This window comes from Danio aesculapii, chromosome 15, assembly GCF_903798145.1.
Source record: "Danio aesculapii chromosome 15, fDanAes4.1, whole genome shotgun sequence".
Lineage (NCBI taxonomy): Eukaryota > Metazoa > Chordata > Actinopteri > Cypriniformes > Danionidae > Danio > Danio aesculapii.
This window is the reverse complement of record NC_079449.1, coordinates 23,486,178-23,510,848: the sequence shown is the minus strand read 5'-3', so window position 1 is coordinate 23,510,848 and position 24,671 is coordinate 23,486,178. Positions and strand designations below refer to the sequence as shown.

The 24,671-nt window shown below is 34.1% G+C and overlaps 2 protein-coding genes across 4 annotated transcripts in view; one reads left to right on the top strand and one right to left on the bottom strand.

Annotated features, from left to right (window-relative positions):
- vps53 (VPS53 subunit of GARP complex) overlaps nucleotides 1-8,545 on the bottom strand; it is a 53,113-nt gene extending 44,568 nt beyond the window's left edge. For both annotated transcript variants that reach the window (XM_056473541.1, XM_056473542.1), the window contains exons 1-4: nucleotides 8,376-8,545; nucleotides 7,417-7,497; nucleotides 6,599-6,648; nucleotides 6,443-6,509 (exon numbers count right to left, since the gene is read on the bottom strand). In XM_056473541.1, coding sequence (XP_056329516.1) covers nucleotides 6,443-6,509; nucleotides 6,599-6,648; nucleotides 7,417-7,497; nucleotides 8,376-8,462 — 285 coding nt within the window. In that variant the 5' untranslated portion in view covers nucleotides 8,463-8,545. The remainder of the gene's footprint in view (nucleotides 1-6,442; nucleotides 6,510-6,598; nucleotides 6,649-7,416; nucleotides 7,498-8,375) is intronic.
- Nucleotides 8,546-10,523: 1,978 nt separating this feature from the next.
- Nucleotides 10,524-22,394, top strand: slc35f2l (info solute carrier family 35 member F2, like). Of its 2 annotated transcripts, none has more exons than XM_056473834.1 (8): nucleotides 10,524-10,624; nucleotides 13,300-13,475; nucleotides 13,610-13,737; nucleotides 16,617-16,776; nucleotides 16,864-17,020; nucleotides 19,148-19,200; nucleotides 19,272-19,426; nucleotides 22,019-22,394. In XM_056473834.1, exons 1-8 carry the CDS (start codon nucleotides 10,524-10,526, stop codon nucleotides 22,256-22,258), a joined length of 1,170 nt encoding a protein of 389 aa, XP_056329809.1. In that variant the 3' UTR covers nucleotides 22,259-22,394. The 2 variants fall into 2 exon arrangements, with proteins under 2 accessions (XP_056329809.1, XP_056329810.1); XM_056473835.1 differs by having other exon boundaries at nucleotides 10,537-10,624; nucleotides 16,674-16,776.
- Nucleotides 22,395-24,671: the final 2,277 nt, after the last annotated feature.

The window sequence follows — 24,671 nt, the reverse complement described above, 5'->3', positions numbered from 1 at the left end:
TTCCGCCTTCTCCTTTGTTTCTTCACGCTTCACTCTCGCGTTTGTCAGTGTCTGACAGGATCGGGTTTTAAAAGCACATCAATAATCAAGCGCAGGTTATTATCATCAGCTCAAGAAGTTTGTTATTTCAGATATAATGTTAGAGACGCGCGCGAACGCTAGCAAGAAAGCGAAACCGCTCGCGCCTCAGACTGCCTCGTAAAAAACTACGGGGCACAGGGTAAATCTGCTCTTCTTCTTGGCTTTGTGGCTGTTTATCAAGACGACGACAAGGTTTGTTTGAGCCCCGGTCGACCATGGCTCGTTATTGTATGTATAAATTATTCCGCTGTAATGTCTCAGCTCGTTGGCTGTGTATTTCAAACATGGCGGGTTTTTTGTTTTCATTCTGGCTTGTTGCGTAAGCGAATGACGTATCTCTGTAAACCAATAGCGTTCAGCTGCACGTCTAGCTCCGCCATTTGGTACCCTTTCTCGTCTTTGGTACCCTTTCGAAAGGGTGCCGAAAAAGTGGTACGATACGGTTCGGTTCGGTACGCTTTTTGACAGTGGAAACGGCTATAAAAGCGTACCAAACCAAACCGAACCATACCGTACCACTAAGTGGAAACGGGCCATAAGCTGAAAGCATTATGTAAATAATATATATATATAATGTGTAATCAATATATCTCATTTCTAAGACAACAACAAACTCTGTACCGCATCGAATGTCAGTCCCTAGCTTTAAATGCTAGAGCTCCCGGTTTCTTTCTGCCACCTCCCTGCGCGCACATCCTGAATGTTTACAAACATGGTAATTAGTCTATAGCTTCTTACAAACTAGCATGGCAATGTTGATAACTCCAAAACCATTGCTTTAAAGCCATTTAAGCTGAAAAAAATTTATGGTTTTGAAGGAATGTATGACAAAGTTATTGTTCCTTACACTGCCAATTGCTAATTCAGAAGATATTTCCAAATCTTGTTGAGGAAATCATAATTTCTTCCCACTATAATTTTCCAGAAGCATCAAATATGTTGTTTACAAAAGTCCTGCAAAATACATTTTCTCAAAGTTATGAGAAGAAGAATGTCAAACCGTAAATTATTCCACTAATCCACTCCACAGTTATAATTGTTAAAAGGATAGTTCACACACAAAAAATGTTTTTGCTTATAATCAGTTGTGTAGGTGACTTTTCTCTAAAGTTTTCTCTAAGTGATGAACAGAGGTCTTGAGAAGTAAAACAATCAGTGTGTGACAGAAAAAGAAAGAAAGGAATGAAAAAAGAATGAAAAAAAGCTTTAATTTGCTGGTTAAGCTGAAAAAAAAAACTAGTTCTGGGTAAAGATTATTCATGATTAATCGCATCCAAAATAAAAGTTTGTTTTGACATAATATGTGTGTGTGTGTGTGTATAATGTATATGTGATACACACAAATATAGAAACAAAAATATACAAAATTACACAGATATTTAAATTTATGTATAATTTGTATTATATACATATATATTTTATATCTATTTCTAAATAAAATTTGTATTGTTTACTCAAATATATTCACGCATGTGTATTGATATTTATACAACAGTTCTGTCTGGTTCTTGAATCTGATTGGCTGATAGCTGTGCGATATTCTGCCAGTAACAGCACTCGTACCGCCTCTTCACCCTTCACCTTTGTTTATTACTCCGCCCACATCCAGCGACAAGCAGAGGACACGCTACAGTTTGACAAATATTGCTGCTGTTGGGCAACATAATGTGCTTTCGAGGCTTTTTTAGTCAAGAATGAAGTTGTTTAGATTGCAACTATGCAGTTTATTTATAAGGAGATTGTCTATTTTAAAACATTTATAATTTCTGAGAGACAGCGCGTTGGCGGCCATTAGCTTGCCATACTGCGTAGACCAGTGGTCACCAAACTTGTTCCTAGAGGGCCGGTGTCCTGCAGATTTTAGCTCCAACCCTTATCAAACACACCTGAACAAGCTAATCAAGGTCTTACTAGGTATTCTTAAAACAATCAGGCAGGTGTGTTGAGGCAAGTTGGAGCTAAACCCTGCAGGGACACCGGCCCTCCAGGACCGTGACTGGTGACCCCTGGCATAGACCAAAGACTGTTGACGTTGTCTATTCACAAGATGGCGACAGGACCGCATAATAAGCCCATAGAAGACTAAAACTGCATAATTTCTAACTACAGCTGATCAAATCCTTATTAAACTGGAAAGTGATATTCTAAAGGCGATCTCTCTCTTTTGATCACACATGTTTAGTGTTTTTCCTTATCGCAAACACAACAGCAATCTGGTAGTGATTGCGCTGCTTTTTTCAGGATTAATTGTTGTGATATTCCGATTGCAACAGAGAAATACTGTAAACTGTAATACTTTAAGGAGATATTTCTGTAGACTGATGGCATTTCATGTCACGTTCAGCCTTTTAATCTTAAAATGTCAGCAAAATCATCTGTTTTGTCATCACTTTAGACATTATGCTAGAAAATCATTCAAACAACAGTTCTAAAGTAACGTTGGTGAAGTAGCAATAGTTTCTGTTGTTTTTACGTCAGACGCAGATGTGAATAAATGGCGGAAGAAAGTAGTTCCTAATACAAAAGGGTTTTTAGACTCTCCGTGTTTGATTTACGCGATGTTGTATAAATGCAATATCACAGCGATATGGCTATATATCAGCAATGGTGGGTTACTAAGGTACTCAGCCTGCGGCCTCGCGCCAATGCACGTCTCCCACCAGTGCTGATAAACAGCCTCATCGCACTACTACTCGTGTGATATTGTGATATTGCTCATATACATAATAAATATACACAGTAGACACACATTTTGAATGTGATTAATCGCAATCAATTTTTGCCCAGCACTAATAAAAACATTTAACATATTTATAAAATAATAATAATAATAAAATAATATTAGAATTACTAAAACTTTACCCAAATTATTAATTACCCTAAACAAAACCTCATTTATATTAAATGACCTTAACTAATATGTACTTGCACTGAAATTAATAATTTGTTACAATGTACTTATTATGTAAATGTGTGTTTTTAAATTGTATTTATGATTAATGGATGTAATAACACTGTTGACCATCCCTTACACTTAACCCACTCTTAAACCTAGCTATACCACCAAACCTGTCCCTAAAAGTATCCGTGTCCCACCTCAATAGTGCCAGAAGTGATCTGCAGTACATCATGAACAAAGTACATTGTATCTTTTTTTTTGATGCAAATACATAGTAGATAAGTTAAGGCCACTTAATATTAAGCGGTACCCCTCATTCAAACACATGATATTATTTCAAAGATCTTAAAACAACCCTGGTCCACTGCAGCCAGACAATAACACCAGAAAGGAGTTTGGGTCTTTAAACAGGGTGAACATCTGTTTCAGACACTATTCATCAGGCCCTCAGCTTCACCCAAACTTCAAAGAGTCGCCCTGACTCAGTCACAAATAAAACTCCCAATGCCCAAATCTAACTTTAGCCTCTTCTGGTCCACAGGGGAGAACGTGAAAACACAGAGTAAAGTCAAACACATCCGCCCGCCTCCTCCACACAGCTAGAAATGTCATCAAGCAGACCCCTGGGATCCCGTTCCAGACACGGATGTCTCCATCTCACTGATAAATACTGCACAGACTAAACAAAAAAATAAAAAACCCGAGTGGGTCTTTCCAGCCCTTTCCCTCCATCTCCACCATCACTCCCAGATTCAAACTACACGTGTAATCCACACTTCCCCGCCATTCCATCTGCTGAAATGATTTTTCCTCTGCTCGGTGGAAACAACTCAGGCCGTGAGACTCGTGGCCCTGCATTAACACCGATCCGTTCAGACACAACCAATTTCCAAAAGTAGAGCATGCTGGGTAATGCAGAGCCAGCTGACCCCAGTCGCAGGTCTCTGTTATGCTACATCTCAATAAAGAGGTCGCATTTCACCTCAGCCTGCTGCTTTGATTAAGAACGGATCTGTGTTGAATCAACATTTCCAGTCTGGTCCAAGAAATAGCAGGACACTAAACCACAAAGGGGAATGGAATTGCTGCTGAGAACAGGGAAATTCAGGGTAAAGTGAGCCTTCCTTTCCAGGAAGAGACAGCATCTGGGACTTCCAGAGATGTGAGATGGAAGAGACGCACCCGAAAATATGCTGTCAAAAGCTGTCGTGAAGCAGACAGAGTGGTTCACCTCAGGAGAACATCCAGAAGTAGTTTTAACCACCACAATGGTTAGATTAAAGAGCGCAAACACTTCTTTTTTTTTTAAGTTTACCCTGACATGAAAAATTATTCATCCTCATGTTTTTCAAAACCGGTATAACCAGGGCTGGAGCAAGACCCAAAAAAAAAAAAAAGAAAGAAAGAAATCGGCCATGGCATTTTGGGCCAGAGTGGCCAACTACACACAATTAACATGCTACCCTTCTGTGCACTACCTTGAATATGTTTACCAACTCATATTATATAAAAGCACAAAATCCATATATAGGAAATAATGAGAGTTGACAAATTAAAAACTAAAAAAATTGTAATTTAGAATTATTCATTCATTCATTCATTTTCTTTTCGGCTTAGTCACTTTATTAATCTGGGTTCACCACAGCGGAATGATCCAACAACTTATCCAGCACGTTTTATGCAGCGGATGCCCTTCCAGCCGCAACCCATCACTGGGAAACACCCATACACTCATGTCTACACTACGGTAAATTTTAGCATAACGAATTCACCTATACCACATGTCTTTGGACTTGTGGGGGAAACCAGAGCACCCGGAGGAAACCCACACGAACTCTGGGAGAACATGCAAACTCCACACAGAAATGCTAACTGACCCAGCAGAGGCTCGAACCAGCAGCCTTCTTGCTGTGAGGCGAACGTGCTACCCACTGCACCACCGAGTCGCCCTAATTTATAATTATACTGATATATAATATACATATAAAATGCAAATATTTTATTATTACAAAATATTATAATAAAATCATAATCCACACTATAGTCCATCTTGTGTGTGCCTGTGTGTTTTGAGGGAGCCTATATTAAATAATGAATATAACAAAACCTGCCTGCACACAGTTAATGTTGATTACCAAAATAAAGTTAAATAATAGTTTAAGTTAAATAACTCAAGTGAAACATCAAAACATAGATTAAACTTATATAGTCAATTAAATGAATTTAAACGATTAAAAAAATGCAACAAATATTTATTTGAGGCTGAACTACAAAATCATTAGTTTTGCTAAAAAATATTATTTTTGCATAAGCTGCACACTAGTTTGATCATGTATAAATATAATTTTAACTATATTGTATAAATATTATTATAACTATAGGCCTACATCATGCTGACAATCAAAAACAAAATTACATGATATCACAGGCAATTGTCTTCTATCATAGTGGTGTGAAACAGGCGTGACTCTTGACTAATTTGACAAATACACACCCGACGTTGCACGCTCACACAGAGCCCAAAATGGAAGTTTGTGATTGGGTCAGCGCAATGTCAATAAAGAAAAGAAAGAATGGGCTGTAGATTATGTCACATGGTCCAATCTGACCGAAAAAAAAAATCTTACTTTCAGAGTGTCACAGATCACAGCCTCGTCAATGAATTAGGCAGAAAAAACTGCTGCTAAGCGTTTTATGGGCCAATCATATCATAAGAAGATGATCAGCCCAACCCAAAAATTATGTCAGCCCAGCGGGAAATTGCCCGGTCTGCCAGATGGCCAGTCCATCCCTGGGTATGACTTTTGTTTGTAGAATCTAGTAGAATAGTATTTCTTCCACACAACTGTTATGATTTCATCAAGTTGTTAATTTAACTTAAGAAAATTTGAATATTACATGAATAATTTGAAAAGAAAGCACTCTCTGCATTATATGAGTGTTAAGGGTTATATATATTGCCTTTTTTTTTTACTTTAATGTTATCTAGAATTTTTACACTAATTTACACTATTTCCTAATTTTGGGATCTGACCACAACTTGGCACTGCACAGCCTCTTGTTGTCTTTATTGTTTGGTTTCGGTCTCATCTCTAACTTTTTCCTGCAACTTTTACCTACCAATCACTTGATCTTTAAAGGCAAAGTCACCTGAGTTTTTTGATGAACACTTCTGTACAGAATTTATTCTGCAGACTTATTTTGTGTATTTTTTACTATCTGGCTTGGGATGTTAAATAAAATCATTGATTTAATATTATTTATCTGATACTGACCTAACAACCTAACTAACCTGACAAGTTCCAAGTAATAAGTTATGAAAGGAAAAAGCTTATATTTATTATATAAACCACTGCTTGTATATTTATTGTTTTCACTCTAAAGAGTTCTAATAGCACCATATGTTCACAACAGAACAGGTGTAGAGGCATTATGAAAGTTTCATGGAAATTAAAGACTCACCTGTCTGCCATCTTGCCCCACATTCGTTTGTCCCCTCACCACTGTTCTGATATTGTCATCCAACTTTCTGATTGGAAAAAATATAGATAATATCAATTAATTAAAAAAAACAATATTCAACATTCATAAATGTTGACCACATAAAGGTGTAATTACCTGATTTTAAGTCGAATGTTATTCACCACTTCATCTATATTTGCCAGTGACTAAAGAGATTCAATAGATTAGTATAAACTAGTACAAAAGAAAATTAAAATCACATTATTTAGGTTATACATTTTTATATAATCAACATCTTATTGTCTTTATCTTCACAGGCAGTAGTGCTCTCTAGTGGCCAAGTATATGAACATTACCCCATTCAATCCCACCTGGTACTATTGCGACATTGTCTATTTTCTTATTTCTGAGAGCTTTAAAAGTGCTGTAGTTAGCTTTAGGCAATTTTTTCTATTTTATGAAAAAAAAATTATTGAAAAAAACGACGAACACACATCCTTCTTACACATCCAGATGTAAGAGGTGATTATTTTGGTGTTTACTGGTAGCATAACAACTGTTAAGAATTAAAAAACAATTAAATTTCAATGGAATTCTGACCATGCTGTTTCACATTGGTCACTACTGTCGCCAAATATAAAACTTAATTTAACCAACATAATATTAAGGAAGGAATGGAGTTTCTGTGTTTGTGAGGAATAAGACATGAAATGTATTTTCTCAAATTTCAAGACAAAATTTGGAATTAAATGAGCTCAAGAGACAAACAGATGTTATAGTAATATTATCATAAACATGGGTTACCTAATAACAAGGATAACATTTGATTTATTAATTATCAGTTTATCACCACAAAAAGCGTACATAGGACAGTTTAACTTAAGCTTGCAGCTTGTTAAATGCACACAAAAAAAAAAAATCATAATAAAAAGTATACATTTATCATTTGGACCAATAATCTGATTCAGACTCACCTGCTCTGTTGGAAACAAGGTATTAATGTATTCAACAGCATTAAAATCAGCTCGATCCAATGGGTCTTGACTGGGAAAAACCTAAAAAAGAAATCATACAGATAACAAATGACATGAGCGCTGCTGATCAAGGACACTAAAGATGTTCTGTGAGTAAAATGGTGACAAGATACTTTTCTACAGTGCAGTCTGTTCAGGTGACACCAAACATAGATACATAGATTAAAGAGTCTGTTATATACCTGATATCATGTTGGACTGACTAAGCATTAAAAATATAATTATTGTGCCTTGATTAAGCATTATAAGCAGTGATTTTAGAGTTATTGGTAAGCATTGCTTTGAATCTCTATATTGTTTTTCAGACAAATCTGCTGGTAAACATTGGTTACAACCTCTATTTTTTTTTAGAAAAAATATGCTAATTAAGTAATAAATTCCACAATTCTTACTGTTTTAGGGTGCATTAATGAAGATTAATGTGAGTTAGTGGTCAACATTTTATGGTCTATTTCATAGATTTTCAACACTATCAGAAAGCCCAGGAAACATTAAACAGAAGATCTTCTTACAAAAGTATAGCATATTGTATTCTCATTATAAAGAACATATATGATTCCCAACACATCATTATTTAGAATACAGTATAATTTGTATCCAAAAACTGTTTTCTCCTGTATTTACAGTAAGAGTATTTAGCCCTCAGATAACACGCTAGAACTTAAATATTTGCGTTTGCTTGTTTTTCAAATTAAAACTGAAGTCTGTTTTGGTAACAGTTCACAACACAAACAAATAAGCAAAAACGATAAGTGAACAAGACATGAGCACATTTGTTAGCATAAATGGAGACGTATAATAGAAACTGGCTATTAGCATCTCTGAAGGCAACTGACAGCTTGTGTTTACTCTCTGACACTCCATAAAAACACACGCAAAGAAAAATAAATCTGAGTTACCTGCTCAATCGCCAATTGCACTTCTGGGGTAAGGTGTAATATCGCCTCTAAATCTTCCACAAACTCTAATTCTTCATCCTCCATCATTGTGAACAGTAAACAGTCGGGTTTATTTCCCTGTGATGACGCGAATACTTCTTTACCGGTGTCGACGTGCAGGAGAAATGGGATTTATCAGCGCCATCTGTCGTGCTGGAGACTGAACATGTCCACTCTTGGAGGTTATGTTGTGGGAAAACCATATACTGCAAAGGTGAGAACACAAGGTTTCAAAATTGTTTGATGCACAAAAATACAAAAGAGATAAAAAGTTTTATTCAAAAGAGGATCCAAATTGATTAGATACAATAGAATACAAGACATTCATCAGATCTAACAGTCTGAAATGATGACAGAGGAGCAAGTTTCATTCAATTCAATTCAGTTCATCTTTAATTCTATAGCGCTTTTACAATGTAGATTGTGTCAAAGCAGCTTAACATAGAAGTTCTAGTAGATTGAAACTGTGCCAGTCCAGTTTTCAGAGTTCAGTTTAGTTTAATTTTCACTGCTGAAAGTCCAAACACTGAAGAGCAAATCCATCGATGCGCAGCTCCACAAGTCCCAACCAAGCAAGCCCGTGGTGACATTGGCGAGGAACAAACTTCACCAATTGATGAATGTGAAGGAAGGAAAAAACGGCTATAGTATTAAAATTGAGGAGCAAACAACAACATCCATGCTGAAAACAAAGATTCATGTGTAAGTCAAGTCATGCAGTCCAAGAGTGGAGCCATAGAGTTACACAATCATATCATTTATTATGTACTGATTGCTCTAATCAGTCAATTCTTCAGTCAAAAGTTAATCAAAACACAGTGTGATCAGTGTGACCTAATACTTCCGCATATGTGACCATGCTCTTATGTTTCATGGTATATTTTGGCAATAGCTAATAATACATTGATTGATTTGTCTTATATGCCAAAAACCATTAGAATCGTAAGATATTTAGTACATTTCCTACTGTAAATATATTAAAACATAATTATTGATTAGAAATGTGCATACTAAGCACTTCATTTGGACAACATTAAAGGTGATTTTCTTAAAAATTAAAGATTCCAAATATTCAAATTTCAAATATTAAAATTTTTATTGCATAACAGCATGATAAATACTCCTTACAAAGAGACAAAGACATACAAAAAAAAAATCCAATTCATTTTACACAGGCCTTATTCAGCTCCAAGACAGCCTGATGTACAAATGATGTTTTTAATTTTTACTTTTTTAAAAACTTGGGACTCTAAATCAATGGTTAGACTTTAATGATATAAATTCATGATTCAACACATGACTAGAGTTCGAAATGATGTTCCTTACCAGCCTTGTGAGCTTGTAATATGAACGGTCAAATAATTTCTCAAGAGGCTTTCCTACTATCTTTGAACAGATTTTAATCTGGTTCATCAACTTTGTTTGTAGACTCACAGACAAACTCATATACCATACAGAATTACAATACTGTAGAACACTCATAAGTACAGACATTAAAAAAAATTCAAGAATCTTTTTCGATGCTCCAAAAGACCTAAGACGATGCAAAAAAATTGATTCTTTGTTTCTGTCAAATATACTCCTGTCCTAACAAACCATAAATCAATCAGCTTTCAATGTATTGTAAAAAAAAATATATACACATATATATATATATATATATATATATATATATATATATATATATATATATATATATATATATATATATATATATATATATATATATATATATATATATATATATATATATATATATATTTATTTATTTATTTATTTATTATTATTATTATTATTAAAGAGAGAGATTTGACTTCAATGATTTTTAGCAGTTCTTTTAAGTCAATGAATTAACATATGACAGTGTATCCCATTCACAAACATATTCAGTTGTTCTGCTCAGTGCAGGTTAATTACCCTCCACAGTGTTTCTGGCCAGGTTAAACGTTTGAAATCTCAACCATTGTCCTCTCATTCTCTCCTTAGCTTAAAGTTCAAGATTAGCTCACTGTGAATTCAAGATCTCTGCCGCATGTGTACTTTGTTTCCTAAACTGTAAATGATTGATCTTATTACGCACTGAGCTTGTCTCGAAGCTCTCAGAGATGAATGAGTCCACAGAGAAGACGCAAGATGCCTCAGGAGCAGCTGGACACTCTCTGCTTTAAAATGAGAGAAGGATTGCCTAAATGGAGAGATGTTTTCACATGGTGAGTGCATGAGACCAAAATAAAAATCAGGTTTTTAATTTATCCTCTGTGGAACACTCTTAAGTCATGGTGATATTTTAATATTATTTATATGCTATGTTTTATTTAATATTTTGAACTAGCCTTTAATAAAAAATTTTAGCTTTTCTATTGTGCTGTTTTATTAGTTTTTTTTTTTTTATCATATTTCAGTATTAGTGGTCAGTATTTATCAGCTTCATAACCATAAATAAGTGTCAGTTTTCTGAAATTGAAAGTTTTACATCACATGAAAACTGAATAAGTAAGCTTTCCATTGATTTATAGTTTGTTAGGAATAGGATAGGATTATATTTGTTTATGAAACAACTATTTAAATATCTGGAACCTGAGGGTTCAAAAAATTCTAAATATTGAGAAAATTGCCTTTAATTTAGTGTAATCTTTAATGAAGTGCTTAACAATGAACATTACTAATCAAACATGTTGATTTATTTATAATAGCAAATTTACCAAATATCTTCATGGAACACAATCATTCATTAATTTATTCATTTTCCTTCAGCTTAGTCCCTTTATTTATCAGGGGTCGCCAACTTATCCAACATATGTTTTACACAGCGGATGCTCTTCCAGCTGCAACCCAGTACTGTGAAACATCCATACACACTCATTCATGCACATACACTACAGACAATTTAGTTTATTCGATTCACCTATACCACATGTCTTTGGTCTGTGCGGGGAACTGGAGCACCCGGAGGAAACCCCTCATGAACATGGGGGAGAACATGCAAACTCCACACAGAAATGCCAACTGGTCCAGTCGGGACTCAGTCAGTGACCTTCTTGCTGTGAGGCGACTGGAAAACAATATTTAGTTAATATTCTAACGATTTTTGGCTATTGCTAAAAATATACCCATGAAACAAGACCGAATTTGTGGTCCAGAGTCACACATTACATCTGTATTATAGTAGTTATATTTTTATACAAAACCCAACAGTCAACTTCAACAAATGAAATGAGTGTGGTCAAAATGTCCTGTAAGTAATTCTACTCATCTGAAAAGAGTTTTGAACTCAGTGTTGAAGGTAATGAGTTCATTAAATATCTCATTACTTCAACTTAAATGAAGTAAGTTCACAGTACTCATATAGATTAGTTTTTAACTAAAATGGTTTGTAGCAATCAGTTTCCTCAAACGGTTTGAGTTGCCTTAACTTATTGGGTTTTACAGTACTCAGTAGGTTTGAGTTCTCTTCATTTATTCGGTTTTACTGTGCTCAAATTCCTTCATTTACTCAAATGGATTAAGTTCACAGTACTCATTAGGATTAGTTTATGAACTTAAATGGTTTGTTGCAATCAGTTTCCTCAATTAGTTTGAGTTACCTTAACTTTTTGGGTTTTACAGTGTATATGAAGAGTTCGTTTGTAAAAACCATTAAACCACTATTTTTATACATTCTCCTGTCATGATTTCTTTGGGCAAATTAGCTCTTTAATGCAGAACAAAAACATGATTTATGAACTGTATTAATAACATTTTCAAATGAACTTATCATGTATAGTTTATACATAAATATTAAAGGGATACAGTTTATATCCACCCCATTTACAGGCAAAACATTTTTTGCACTCAAAAAAAAGTAACTTTTTTTTTGCTTGTTCAAACTACTTATTTAAAATGAGCTCAAACAACACAATTCTTGAGAATGCATTGGGACAACTTAATTTTATGTTCAATCCACATAAATTTGTTAAAAGTGTTAAGCTAACTTAATCGATTTGTGTTGGTACAACATGAATAAATAGTGTGGAACCCTGCATTTTTTACTGTGTGGGTTGCTTGTTCAATCTACTTATTTAAAATGAGCGGACACAACACAATTCTTGAGTTTTCGTCGGGACAACTTAATTGTTTTATGTTCAATCCACTTAAATCTGTAATAACTAATAAGTTAACTTAATTTGTTTATGTTGTCCCAACACAAGTAAATTGTGTGGAACCTAGCATTTTGTTTTTAAATCTAAATAGGTATTAGCACTGTTGCCTCACAGCAAGAAGATTGCTGGTTCGAGTCCCAGTTGGGTCAGTTGGCATTTCTGTGTGGAGTTTGCATGTTCTCTCCACGTTCGTGTGGGTTTCCTCCAGTGCTGGTTTCCCCCACAGTCTAAAGACATGCGATATAGGTGAATTGTGTAAGCTAAATTGTCCGTAGTGTGGTGTGTGGGGGTATTTCCTGGACTGGACAGGCATTCGCTGCGTAAAACTTATGCTGAAATAGCTGGCGGTTCATTCTGCTGTGGTGATCTTTGAAATAGAGACTAAGCTGAAGGAAAATAATTAAATGAATCTAAATAATTGGTTCGAAATATTTATGAATTTATTTCTCCTGAATGCAAAAAAAGATATCTTGAAGAATGTTGGGGAAAATATCCACTGACATCCATAGCAGGAACAAAAAATGCAATGGAAGTCAATGTCTATTTTTTCCAACACTCTTCAGTATATCTTCCTTTGTGTTCAACCGAAAAAAGAAACTCAAACAGGTTCTGAACAATTAGAGAATGAGCAATGATGACAGAATTTTTCCATGTGCTTCTGTGTGAACTGTCCCTAATTTTAATGTCATTTTAGTCTCAAAACCTTGATGAAAGATTGTAGTGATTCCAGTGCATGTTGATTGCAGGCAGCTGTTGAAGATTCTGCTGATGGGACAAGGCCTCTCTGCTCTGATCTGTGGCACTGCTGTAACATCACAGTATCTGGCATCTGTTTACTATCTGAATACCCCGATGCTGCAGAGCTTCATTAACTACACCCTCCTGGGCATCACTTACACCATGGCACTGATCTTCAGAAGAGGTATTTGATCATGAATCCATCAGATTTTCAATTAATTTCAATCCTTTGTTTCAATCTAGTTCAATCATTAAAGCTCTTTAGATATCTGCCTATTTCTGGCATGCGATATTCAAGATGCCTCTCTTTTAATGTAGGTGATGGAAATATTTTGCAGATATTAAAGACAAAATGGTGGAAGTATCTATTGTTGGCGGTGGCAGATGTGGAGGCAAATTATGCAGTGGTGAAAGCATACCAGTACACTACATTAACCAGCATACAGGTCAGATTAGATGATATGCAGTATCATTTACATTATCATTCTCTCATGCTCACTAGGTCTGTTGATTAAAATACAGTAAAAACAGTAATATTGTGAAATAATATTAGAATTTGATATTATTATTTTCTGTTTGAATATTTTTTTAAATGCCATTTATTCCTGCGATTTCAATCTGAATTGTCAGCACTGTTACTCTAGTTTTCAGTCTTTATTTTTGCAGAAACGGACATTTGAATTTATAACAAAAATAATAATAATACGTCTTTATTGTAATTTTTTACATCAACTTAATGCACTTTTAATCAAAGTTACTTCAAAAAAGTAATTATTTACTAACTACTAATACTATCATTGAATTTTATTTAAATTATTTTTCTTATAAACTATGTCCAAAATGTAATTTCAAAATGAAATGAGATTATTTGATTGGATAATGCTGCTTAAAATCTTTATAAAGCGCATACACAACATAAGTTAAACTCTTTTATTTCTGTACATCAAAGTCAAGTTTTGCCCTTTAGGTTTCTTTAAAAAAAAATTGACTTAACTCTTATGTACTGCTGTTCATCCACTCTGGGGTGATTTTGAGTCCTAATTTGGCCATAACTATTTCTGTGTTTCAGCTAGCAGAATGATTTTTGGTGACAAATCGTATTTTGACAAAATGCTTTAAAATTAAAACAAATAAATAAATAAACTCAACAATATGCTCTGGGAAAATTTACTACACTTTTGTTATGTTCAAGGTGAAAACATGCTCTAACTTAACTGCTGTAAAAATGCAACAGGTTAATATTTTTTTGTAATTGTTTTGCATAAATCTGTTAAATCAACCTCAGTCATGATCAAAACTACTACATTGCTTAGAAAATGAATGATGTCACTGATTTGGTGAAAAAACACACAAAATGACATATTATTCATATAAAAAGTAATTGTGGACTGGATTTTTTTTTATCAAAGTCCTGGACATGTGAAACAACTTTGCCTTTGATGCATTGTTTTTGATTGATTTAGATTTTTTCTCCCTAAATAGTTTTAGCCCCATTGACTTCCATTATAGCCACCTTTTTTTGATTGTAAAGCCATGACATCATATATTCATGTATTTTTGGTTGTTGGTGGTTTTCCCTGTTGAGAAAAGGTCAAATCTGTCATTTTGACTGTTGATCATCAGTTGGCACCATTAACCCTTTAGATAGGCCTGTGCAAAAAAAAAAAAAGCTTTAGTTTCTGGAATTTATGGAATATAACTGCAAATTGTTACAACATAGGCTCATTCCGAAAACATTGCCCTATATATGTTCCTGAAGATCGCTAATTACGTAGCCAGAGCTACGTATGGCTGTATTTAATCTTTCAAACGAACACTACGGGGTGGTATGATGCCGTTCCTTTTCCAGCTGACCACTTACCTGCATGTGGACGGCTTTTCCTCTGTTACCAGTTTGTGTGGTAGCTCGACACATAGATGCAGAAAGGCGTTGACCGCATAGACGGGATTCAAGTCCGGTGAAGAACGGTTCCACAAAGCATGTAAGACAAAAACAGAAGCCCAATAATAAAATAAACAAGTAAATAACAGGGTGAGAATGTGGTAAAATCTGAAAATGTGGTAAAAATCAGAGGGTTTTTCTTTTTCTGAATTGCTTTTCATAACACTGTGGTTGGGTTTAGGGAGGTGGGTGCGTGGGACAATCTGTGCTTTTCAATGTACTATTGGTTGGGTTTAGGGAAGGAGGAGGGTGGGGGGGATCAGTCGGTTGGTCAGTCAGTCAGAGAGCTAGTCAACAGCGGCCTCTGATGGATTTACGTGAGAAGAACAGGCGCAAATGGCACTCGAGAGAAATTTAAGATCTGAAAAAGCATACACAGCAGCCTCTGGCGGATTTGTGAAAACAAAATCTGCAACAAAAAAAACGTAGCTCCTGGAACGTATTCTGCTCTCTCCAGAAATGTATAGGGCTATGTAATCAGAATGAGCCTGGGTTGCATTAAAGTGTGTGCATGTGTGTCTGTGAGTGTGAGAGTGACCTTTGTGCACTTGTGTCAGAGAAAATCTCAGCTCTCAGAACTACAAGGAGTAAACAAAAACAAAGACTATGTATGTATGCACCATCAAATGGGGTTATAATGGAAGTCAAATGAGCAAAAACAGCCACCAATAGCACATTAGGGAAAAAAAATTAAATCTAACAATGCATCAAAGCCAATGTTGCTACTAATCATTCACATGTCCAAGACTGTGATACAAGGTAAAGAAAAGTCCAGTCCACAACTACCTTTTATACTATGAAATAGTATAGTTTTGTGTGTGTGTGTTTTTTTTTTCACTAAATCAGTGATATCATTTGTAAACTTGGCAATTAAAGAGTTAAAATCCTGTATATTTTTAAAAACATTTAGTAGTTTTGATCAGGAGTGAAAAAATATTTACCTGATGCAGTTTTACAGCAGTTTAATTACTCTATAATTGAAAATAAAATTCTTACTCTGCTCCTGGGCGGTTCATTCCACTGTGGCAACCCCGGATTAATCAAGGGACTGAGCCGAAAAGAAAATGAATGAATAAACTCTGCTTCTGTGAATTGATTTAGAGTATTTAAGATAAGTACATTATAAGTAACTAAATGACCTAAAAATCAACAGCAAACTCTTACTTTACTGTTTCAGTGAATTAGCTATTTAATTACAGTAACTAGTTACAATGTAACCAAGTATGCCTTTGATGACTACAAATATTAGATATTATTTTTGAAACAGTTCTAAACTTTTAAGCATTTCAATTTGCATTTCACTACATAACACATTAACAAAAGCACTGAAACTTTTAAAGCAAACAGTTATTTCGTTAACCGACCTTACTGTCTGCGTTTCAGCTGTTGGACTGCTTCATTATCCCAGTTTTAATGATCTTGTCCTGGTTCTTCCTGAAGACCCGCTACAGGATCATTCACTATGCAGCTGTAAGCATCTGTCTGGCCGGGGTGGGAGCCATGGTGGGAGCAGACATCCTCGCTGGACAAGACCAGGGATCATGTGAGGAGCAAGACGCTTCTCTGGAACACAATCAGCCACAAAACTTTGCATAAGTCAAACCCTAATCATTCCTGTGTCTGTCAACAGCCAGTGACGTTCTCCTGGGTGATGGTCTGGTTTTAGTTAGCGCCACTCTGTATGCCATCTCCAATGTGTGCCAGGAATACACAGTGAAGAATCTGAGCCGGGTGGAGTTTCTGGGGATGGTCGGCCTCTTTGGGTCTATTATCAGCGCAATACAACTGTGAGTTTGGTTCTGAAAAATTACAAAATACTCCTTAAAGGGATTGCTCACCCAAAACCAAAAATTCTGTCATTGTTTACTCTCAGGCTGCTAAAGGTGCTGTATGTAAGTTTTTGACTTTTCTAAAGAAAAAAAATATATATCATACTATGTTTGCAGATATTTAAGAAACACGCCAAGTGAACATACTTGTTTGTCTGAAAAACATTGCTGAAGTCTGTGACTATATTCTGCCTTGAAAATGTGTTTTCTGTGCCAGAACATCTGTCTTTGTTTTGGTCATTTTAACCTGCCCAATGCCAGTTTAGCACCCCGGGTTTCCTACCGTGCATTTAATTCATTCTTTCAGAAAGGCTCTCAGAGCATGCGTCCGTGACCAAAATGCGACCGAAATCCAACCCTCTCCATTGACTTTCTATCGAGGGAATCTCACTCGCTGTCATATCTAAATAATTACAAAAAAAAACCTGAACATTCCACAAAAGCTGCTATGTGACATGGAGTACAGCAGACAAGCTAAAAAAAACTGAAGTTTTTATAAGCTACCAAACTGTACAATTCTTGAATTATAAGCCCCCTGTATATTTTTCCCATTTTCCGTTTAACGGAAAGAAGATTTTTCAACAAGTTTCTTAACGTAATAGTTTTAACCCTGTAAGACCTAAGATTTCAAAAAATAGGCAGACAATTCTAATTTTCTGGAACTGGGATGTTTAATAAAAAATATCTAGCAAGATCAAAAACATTTTTTTTTCCATATTTCATGATATTTATTTTGTATCTCATTTGATACATCAGGCATTTGTGCAACTTTGATCACAACAATGTAATTTAAATAACAAAATAATTATTTTCCCCTTAATATTTTGACAATAACATTTCAGGCAGTTTTTCTCTTTGTTTTTACCCGTTACCTGATATACCTGTTGTATATCAAATCATATACAACAGGTTTTTAAACAAAGTATTGATCAGAACAATATTATTTGAGTCTTAGAAACTCATGTATCAAATTTGATACGTGCAGCTTTGTAGGGTTAATAAATCATTTCTAATAATTGATTTCTTTTACCTTTGCCATGATGACAGTACATAATTTTTACTAGATCTTTTTTCAAGATACTAGAATTCAGCTTAAAGTGACATTTAAAGGCTTAATTAGGATAATTAGGCAGGTTAGGGTAATTAGGCAAGCTGTTGTATAATGATGGTTTGTTCTGTAGACAATCGGAAAAAAAAATATTGATTAGGGGGCTTATAATATTGACCTTAAATGATTTTTTTAAAAATTAAAAACACCTTTTATTCTTTCCGAAGTAAAACAAAAAAGACTTTCTCCAGAGGAAAATAATTCTGACATCAAATGTAGGTGGACATGAAGCATCATCTGCTGGGATAATGGGTAAATTGTGGGATCCTGGCACTCAGTATGACTGTGTGAGGATAAAGCAAACACCTGTGTAGTCACCTAAATTATTTGCGAGGGCCGTAATACAGCTAACCGCTTTTTCCATCATTGTTTGGTTAAAAAAAGTTGTAAATTTTCAAAATTTCATGTCAAGCCATTCAATCGAATCATTTCTCCAACAAAAGGCCCAGGTAAGGAAAATTAAGGGCTGACATAGACCAATTCAGTTTAGTTTGTCTGTATATCTCCTCTTCACAGGTTCCCATAGAGCGTTGAGTAATTGTTTTAACATGGTTAAAAATAATGAATGTTTCCTGTTGTGGATTAAGTTACATTCCAACAGGTGTAATGCAAGCTCTTCAATAATACACAGCGTGCCCATTCTGTCCTTACATTTTTTTGTTGTTAGTTGGAGGGGGGCCCACAATGCAAAGTCAATGGAGCAGGTTGGATTGTTTTCCCATCGGTAGGCGTGGCCATCAGATTATGATTCATCAGATCATCATCAGATTGACTCTTTAGTATTTTTTGTTTTTACTATGGTTGTCAATGTTTGCTTTTTAAACATTCTTCAGAATATCTTGTTTTGTGTTCAACAGAAAATTCAAAAAATCATAAAAACGTGGGCTTGAGTAATGATGAGGACATTTTTACATTTTTGGGGTGAACTGTCCCTTTAAATCAGCACCACTTCATTTGTTTTATTTCGTCACTTGCAGAGGGATTCTAGAACATAAAGAAGTGGCTAACATTCAGTGGACATGGGAAAAAGGTAAAGTATGGTTTATAATGCCATATGAAAATGCTTTCCAGTTATGTCATGTTTATTGTTTTTTTTCTCAGCTCTTCTCTTGGCTGGATATGCGCTCTGTATGTACGGCTTCTATAGCTTCATGCCTGTGGTGATAAAAAGGAGCAGTGCCACAGCGGTTAACCTTTCCTTACTCACCGGAGACCTCTTCAGTCTGTTTTTTGGCCTCTTTTTGTTCCATTACAACGTGAGTAAAGTAATTTATTCAGATTATTTTTGATCACTCTGTTTACATATATCAGTTGCTTCTGATTGGCTGAGAGGGATATTTCTTAACTTAACTGATGATCACATTGGTATTGTTAAATATACAGATACAAAGGGGGAAATAAGTTTTGAACACGTCATGTTTTTTTCTGGGAATAATATTTCTTAAGGAGCTGTTGACATGAAATTGAACCAGCTTTTAGTAAAAACCCAAACAATACAAACATAAAAATCAAATAAAACAAACAAAAAAAAAAAAATCTGAGAAATTAGCAATGTGTAATAACAATGACATGACTCAAGGAGAAAGTACTAAACTGCTGAAATGTATTTAATATATGCTTATATAATATAATATAATATAATATAATATAATATAATATAATATAATATAATATAATATAATATAATATAATATAATATAATATAATATAATATAATATAATATAATATAATATAATAATCATATAATAATCATATAATATAATATAATATAATATAATATAATAATCATATAATATAATATAATATAATATAATATAATATAATATAATATAATATAATATAATATAATATAATAATCATATAATATATATAATATAATATAATAATCATATAATAATCATATAATATAATATAATATAATATATATATAATATAATATATATAATATAATATCATATAATAATCATATAATATATCATATAATAATCATATAATATAATATAATATATAACTGTGGGTCTCGTCTATCAAATCAGATCCTTATTTTGTATTTTCTATTGGATTCAAGTCAGGTGACTGGCTGGGCCATTTTACAGCTTGATTTTCTTTCTCTGAAAGCATTTGAGTTTCCTTGGCTGTGTTTTGAATCATTGTCTTGCTGAAATGTCCACTCTGGTTTCATCTAAATAATCCTGGTAATGTAGAAGTTAGACTGAAGAGGCAGAGGGTTGCTAAAGAACTGCTGAGAGATTTCAGCTGCCGTCTGGGCTTTCACTGACTTTCTACAACTTGCTTTCTTCATGTGTTCAATACTTTTTTCCTTTGTCATTTCATTGTATTACACATAGCTTCATGTGTAAACTAACTTGTTTTATTTTCTTTGCATATATGGATTTCTTTGGTTGTTACCAACACCCGGTGAAAATTTTAAGCCAACAACTTTAGAAATATGTTTTCTGAGAAAAATGGTGACGTGTTCATTACTTATTTCCACCACTGTATGAAAGAGTTCTCATACATCAGGCTTGCTGACACTGAAATTTTATAAAGAAAAATAACCTTCAGGCACTTAATGTAACGCATCTTTTTTTTCCCGTCTGTATCTAGACTCATGTGATTTTATCCTGCACTTTCCCACTAGAATATTGTCTGCTTGATTCAGCATCAGTCTCTCTACACAAACCCCAAAACCCTTTAAAGTCCTTTAATGTGCTTAAGCTTACATAAAAAATAAAACGAATTGCATTAAGGTATACAAAAAAATTACAATATGCAGTAATACACTTATTCCACTTTTCCTGACCATCTTTTCATCTAATTAATGAAGAACAAATAGCGAAAACTAATTATCAGCATAAATGCTAAATAGAAATAATAAGAAGTTAAACAATAAAATGCAGCTCTTATTTTACTGAGTATCTAGATATGTACCTGTATTCTTGTCTTAAAAATTGTGGGTCACTGTGACATTAAGTTTAAAGAGTAAAGGGTACCTCTAATCTGCAACAACACTGCTGACTCTAAACAGAAAGTACATCTGTTAGTCAATTTGGGGTCCCCATGACACATTTCTTTTGTGGTCTGTGCTATTTAGAGTGCATTTCTTTAATTGCATGTGTTTTTTGCAACTCAGGCTCATTGGAAATACATGCTTCATCCTACTATTTATAAAACTAAAAAAGAAAATAAAAAATGTACTTCAACATTAGTTTGACTGCAGTTTCTAAGTAAAACGAATGATACGGGTCAGCATGACTTCATTATCTTTTGTTTCTTTTTACACTAGTAATTTTTACTAGGACATATTATCAACGAACAAAGGATTATTTGAGCTGTTCTTTGCGCAACACCAAATAAATACCACAAAATACAAATACATTTTCCTTAACTATCTATCTCCATATAGATACGGGTATTTCACGCAAACTGTTTCTCAAATTCTATAAATTCAGACATACTACTAACATACTACTACATACTACTGTTTTTAGCGTAGCTATATAGTATGGAAGTATGCGATTTTGGACGCAGCCATACCATATGACAAAATGCACCCTATAAAACATTTTTCAGATTTACAAAAATGAAGACAGCACTCTCTAGAGGATTAGTGCAACAAAACGTAACCGGAGCGCTGTATTTTACATTCTGCTAAAATATAGGCTGAGGTACATATTTCCAATGAGCCTGGGTTGATTTTGTTAACTTGCCTTGTGTTTAAGCTCTCTCAGCCACTGTAGCATACTGTATATGTTCCTTTAACTTTCTGTTTGTATTTTTTTTACAAATGGTATAATAAAATGAACAAAATTGTCAGTCCATCCTCACCTCATGTGTTGTTCCTCAGTTCTCAGGCCTGTATATCGTGTCATTGGTGGGAATCCTCATCGGGTTCATCATGTTTAACACTGTTCCGACGTTGAGCAGACTTTCTGACCCGTCATCTGATGAAGAAGGCGTTGACAATCACACAGCGGACACTGACAACAATAGTATTGAAGGCTGTGAGGGAGAGATCAGCGGTGCACAAGCAGAGCAGAGAGAAAGACCACCAGCATGTGTCGTCATAAACAGTGTTAAACTCTAGTCTCCTTCAATTCTGTTCACTTTTCATGGCTTTTAATATAATGTTAACATCAAACGTGTCACAATGAACACGGAGTGCGTTTGTGTTACGAGGAAGTAAATGTTTGGAGCATGACCCCATAAATTATTTGATCATATATTTTATTATTTATGTTTTATCAAATACTGCATTGCCATATACACTGTACAGATATCCGCTGATTAACAGGTTCTGTTCACATGGTGTTTTCCGTTTATTTACAGTTGTGAATTGCATTATGGGATCTTGATCTCTGCTCTGTCAAAGTTTAATTTTGAAGATTCAACAATGCAGATTAAAAAGTTTGAGACAATATATTGTTTAAGAAATAATATAGAGAAAATTAGGTCATTTAAAATAACTAATAAATAAAAGTACTGGCAGTTTAGTATCAGGTTTTTGTACCATAATTTACAACACAAACACAAATATGGGCTTATTATCACGTCAAACTATTAAAAATGGCACTTTTCAAACTTTTCAACATGAAAGCTTTTGGAGGAAAGATCAAGATCCCATAATCCAAGTCAAAAGCATAAAAGTGTGGAAAAAACATCAATCCCCAAATACAGTAAACTGTTCATTTACAAGTATTGTTTTACAGTGCACTCCCAAAAAAAGGTATGCGAGCTGTCACTGGGGTGATACCTTTTCAAAAGACACACGTTTGTACTTAAAGAGTACATTTTGGTACCTTAAAAGTATATAATAGTACCTAAAAACTTTAAGAGGAACACTTTTGTGCTTTTTATGTACTAATAAATACTATTGAGGTATTAATATGGACCCTTTAGGTACAAATTTGCACCTTTTGAATGGTGCCACCCCAGTGACAGCTCACATACCTTTATGTCTAGGAGTGTGTAGTATGAGACAAAAATGTTTAGCCCTGTGAAATTGCAATTCTTTTTTTTTTTTGTCACAGCTCAAGGAAATCTCTCACTGTATTTCCTATCTAATTTTTCTTCTGGAGAAAGTCTCATTTCTTTTAGTTTGGTTGGAATAATTAAAAAATAACTGCTAAGGTCATTATTATTAGCCCCCTTAAGATTTTTTTTGATTGGCTACAGAGCAAACCACTGTTGTCCAGTAACCTGCTTAATTAACCTATTTAACCTCATTAGATAAGCTTTTATATTACAATGCAAGTCGAAAACTCTTGCAAAATAACTAGAAGAAATATTATGTACTGTCATCATGGCAAAGACAAAAGTAATTAGTTATTAGATATGAGTTATTAAAATTATTGTTTAAAAATGTGTTGATAAAAAAAATCTCCTCTGCATTAAACAGCACATGTTTGCAAAATAATCTAACATTTCTCATAAACAAAAAAATAACTGATTGGATGAACTCAATTTAACTGAGGGCAGGATTTCCATCCAATAAATTTGTTTAGCGGCTACTAAATAAAAAATAATAATAATATTTACACAATTAAGTGCAACTGAGTTGGTCTAACATGATTTTATCAAACAAAAGTTTAAATACATCTGCATTTTTATTTAACTTAAACTCGAAGGATTGATAATATCATGTGTGTCTATTATGTGTCATACATTTCAAAGTCTCTCAGGTTAATTTGTATTAGATTTAAGTTATCTTAAAAAACTAAAAGAGCCATTTTTAAGAATATTTAATGAGTTACATATACAGTTGATTGACACTGATCTCAGAACTAGTTTTAGGACAGTTATTGCTCACTGAGCAAAGCAACAAACTGCATTTTTACTAATTAAGCTGCCAACACACAAAGCATGGGTGCTTCTGCAAGGTGGAAACCTCAAACATGCAACTCTTCTAAATCTTCAAACTAAAGCGACGATTAAACTGTAACAAGTCTTTCTATTAACTTTAAACATCTAAGATTACTTTTAATGTCAACATTTTCAATACCCACGCAAAGCATGCTGGGAACTAAAAATCTCCTAACTAGGTAGTTGGACCAACACAATTCCTTCATGTTGTCCCAACACAAAACGCTTAAGTTAACTTAATGGTTTACAAATTTAAGCGAACTGAATATAAAACAAATACAAAGAAGTGACAAGAATTGTGTTGATTCGGCTCATTTTAAACAGGTAGTTTAAACAAGCTGCAGTAATCCTTTTTTTTGTGAGTGTATGGTCAAAAATGTTTTGCAGCAAAAGTATAATTACACTGTGGTTCTGTGCGTGTTATTGTCTTTAAATAGGTATTTATTGTACAGTAAACATTATTAAAACAAAAGAGATTGTCAGATTGTCAAGAGATTAGAAAATTGACAGTAAAAATAAAATGTAAATTGAGTTATGATAAAGTAAAACATTAGTAAATTACATTGCTGCAATCACCAGGTCTGTTTATAAACTAAAACAACCAAAAACACTAAATAAAAACTAAATAAGTAATTCTA

What these genes read in the sequence shown, in the direction of transcription:
- slc35f2l (XM_056473834.1), top strand. Translation starts at nt 10,524, where the DNA reads ATGAGTCCACAGAGAAGACGCAAGATGCCTCAGGAGCAGCTGGACACT. An exon ending in CTACATTAACCAGCATACAG is followed by an intron (nt 13,738 to 16,616) that starts GTCAGATTAGAT and finishes TCTGCGTTTCAG; the next exon opens with CTGTTGGACTGCTTCATTAT. An exon ending in TCTTTTTGTTCCATTACAAC is followed by an intron (nt 19,427 to 22,018) that starts GTGAGTAAAGTA and finishes GTTGTTCCTCAG; the next exon opens with TTCTCAGGCCTGTATATCGT.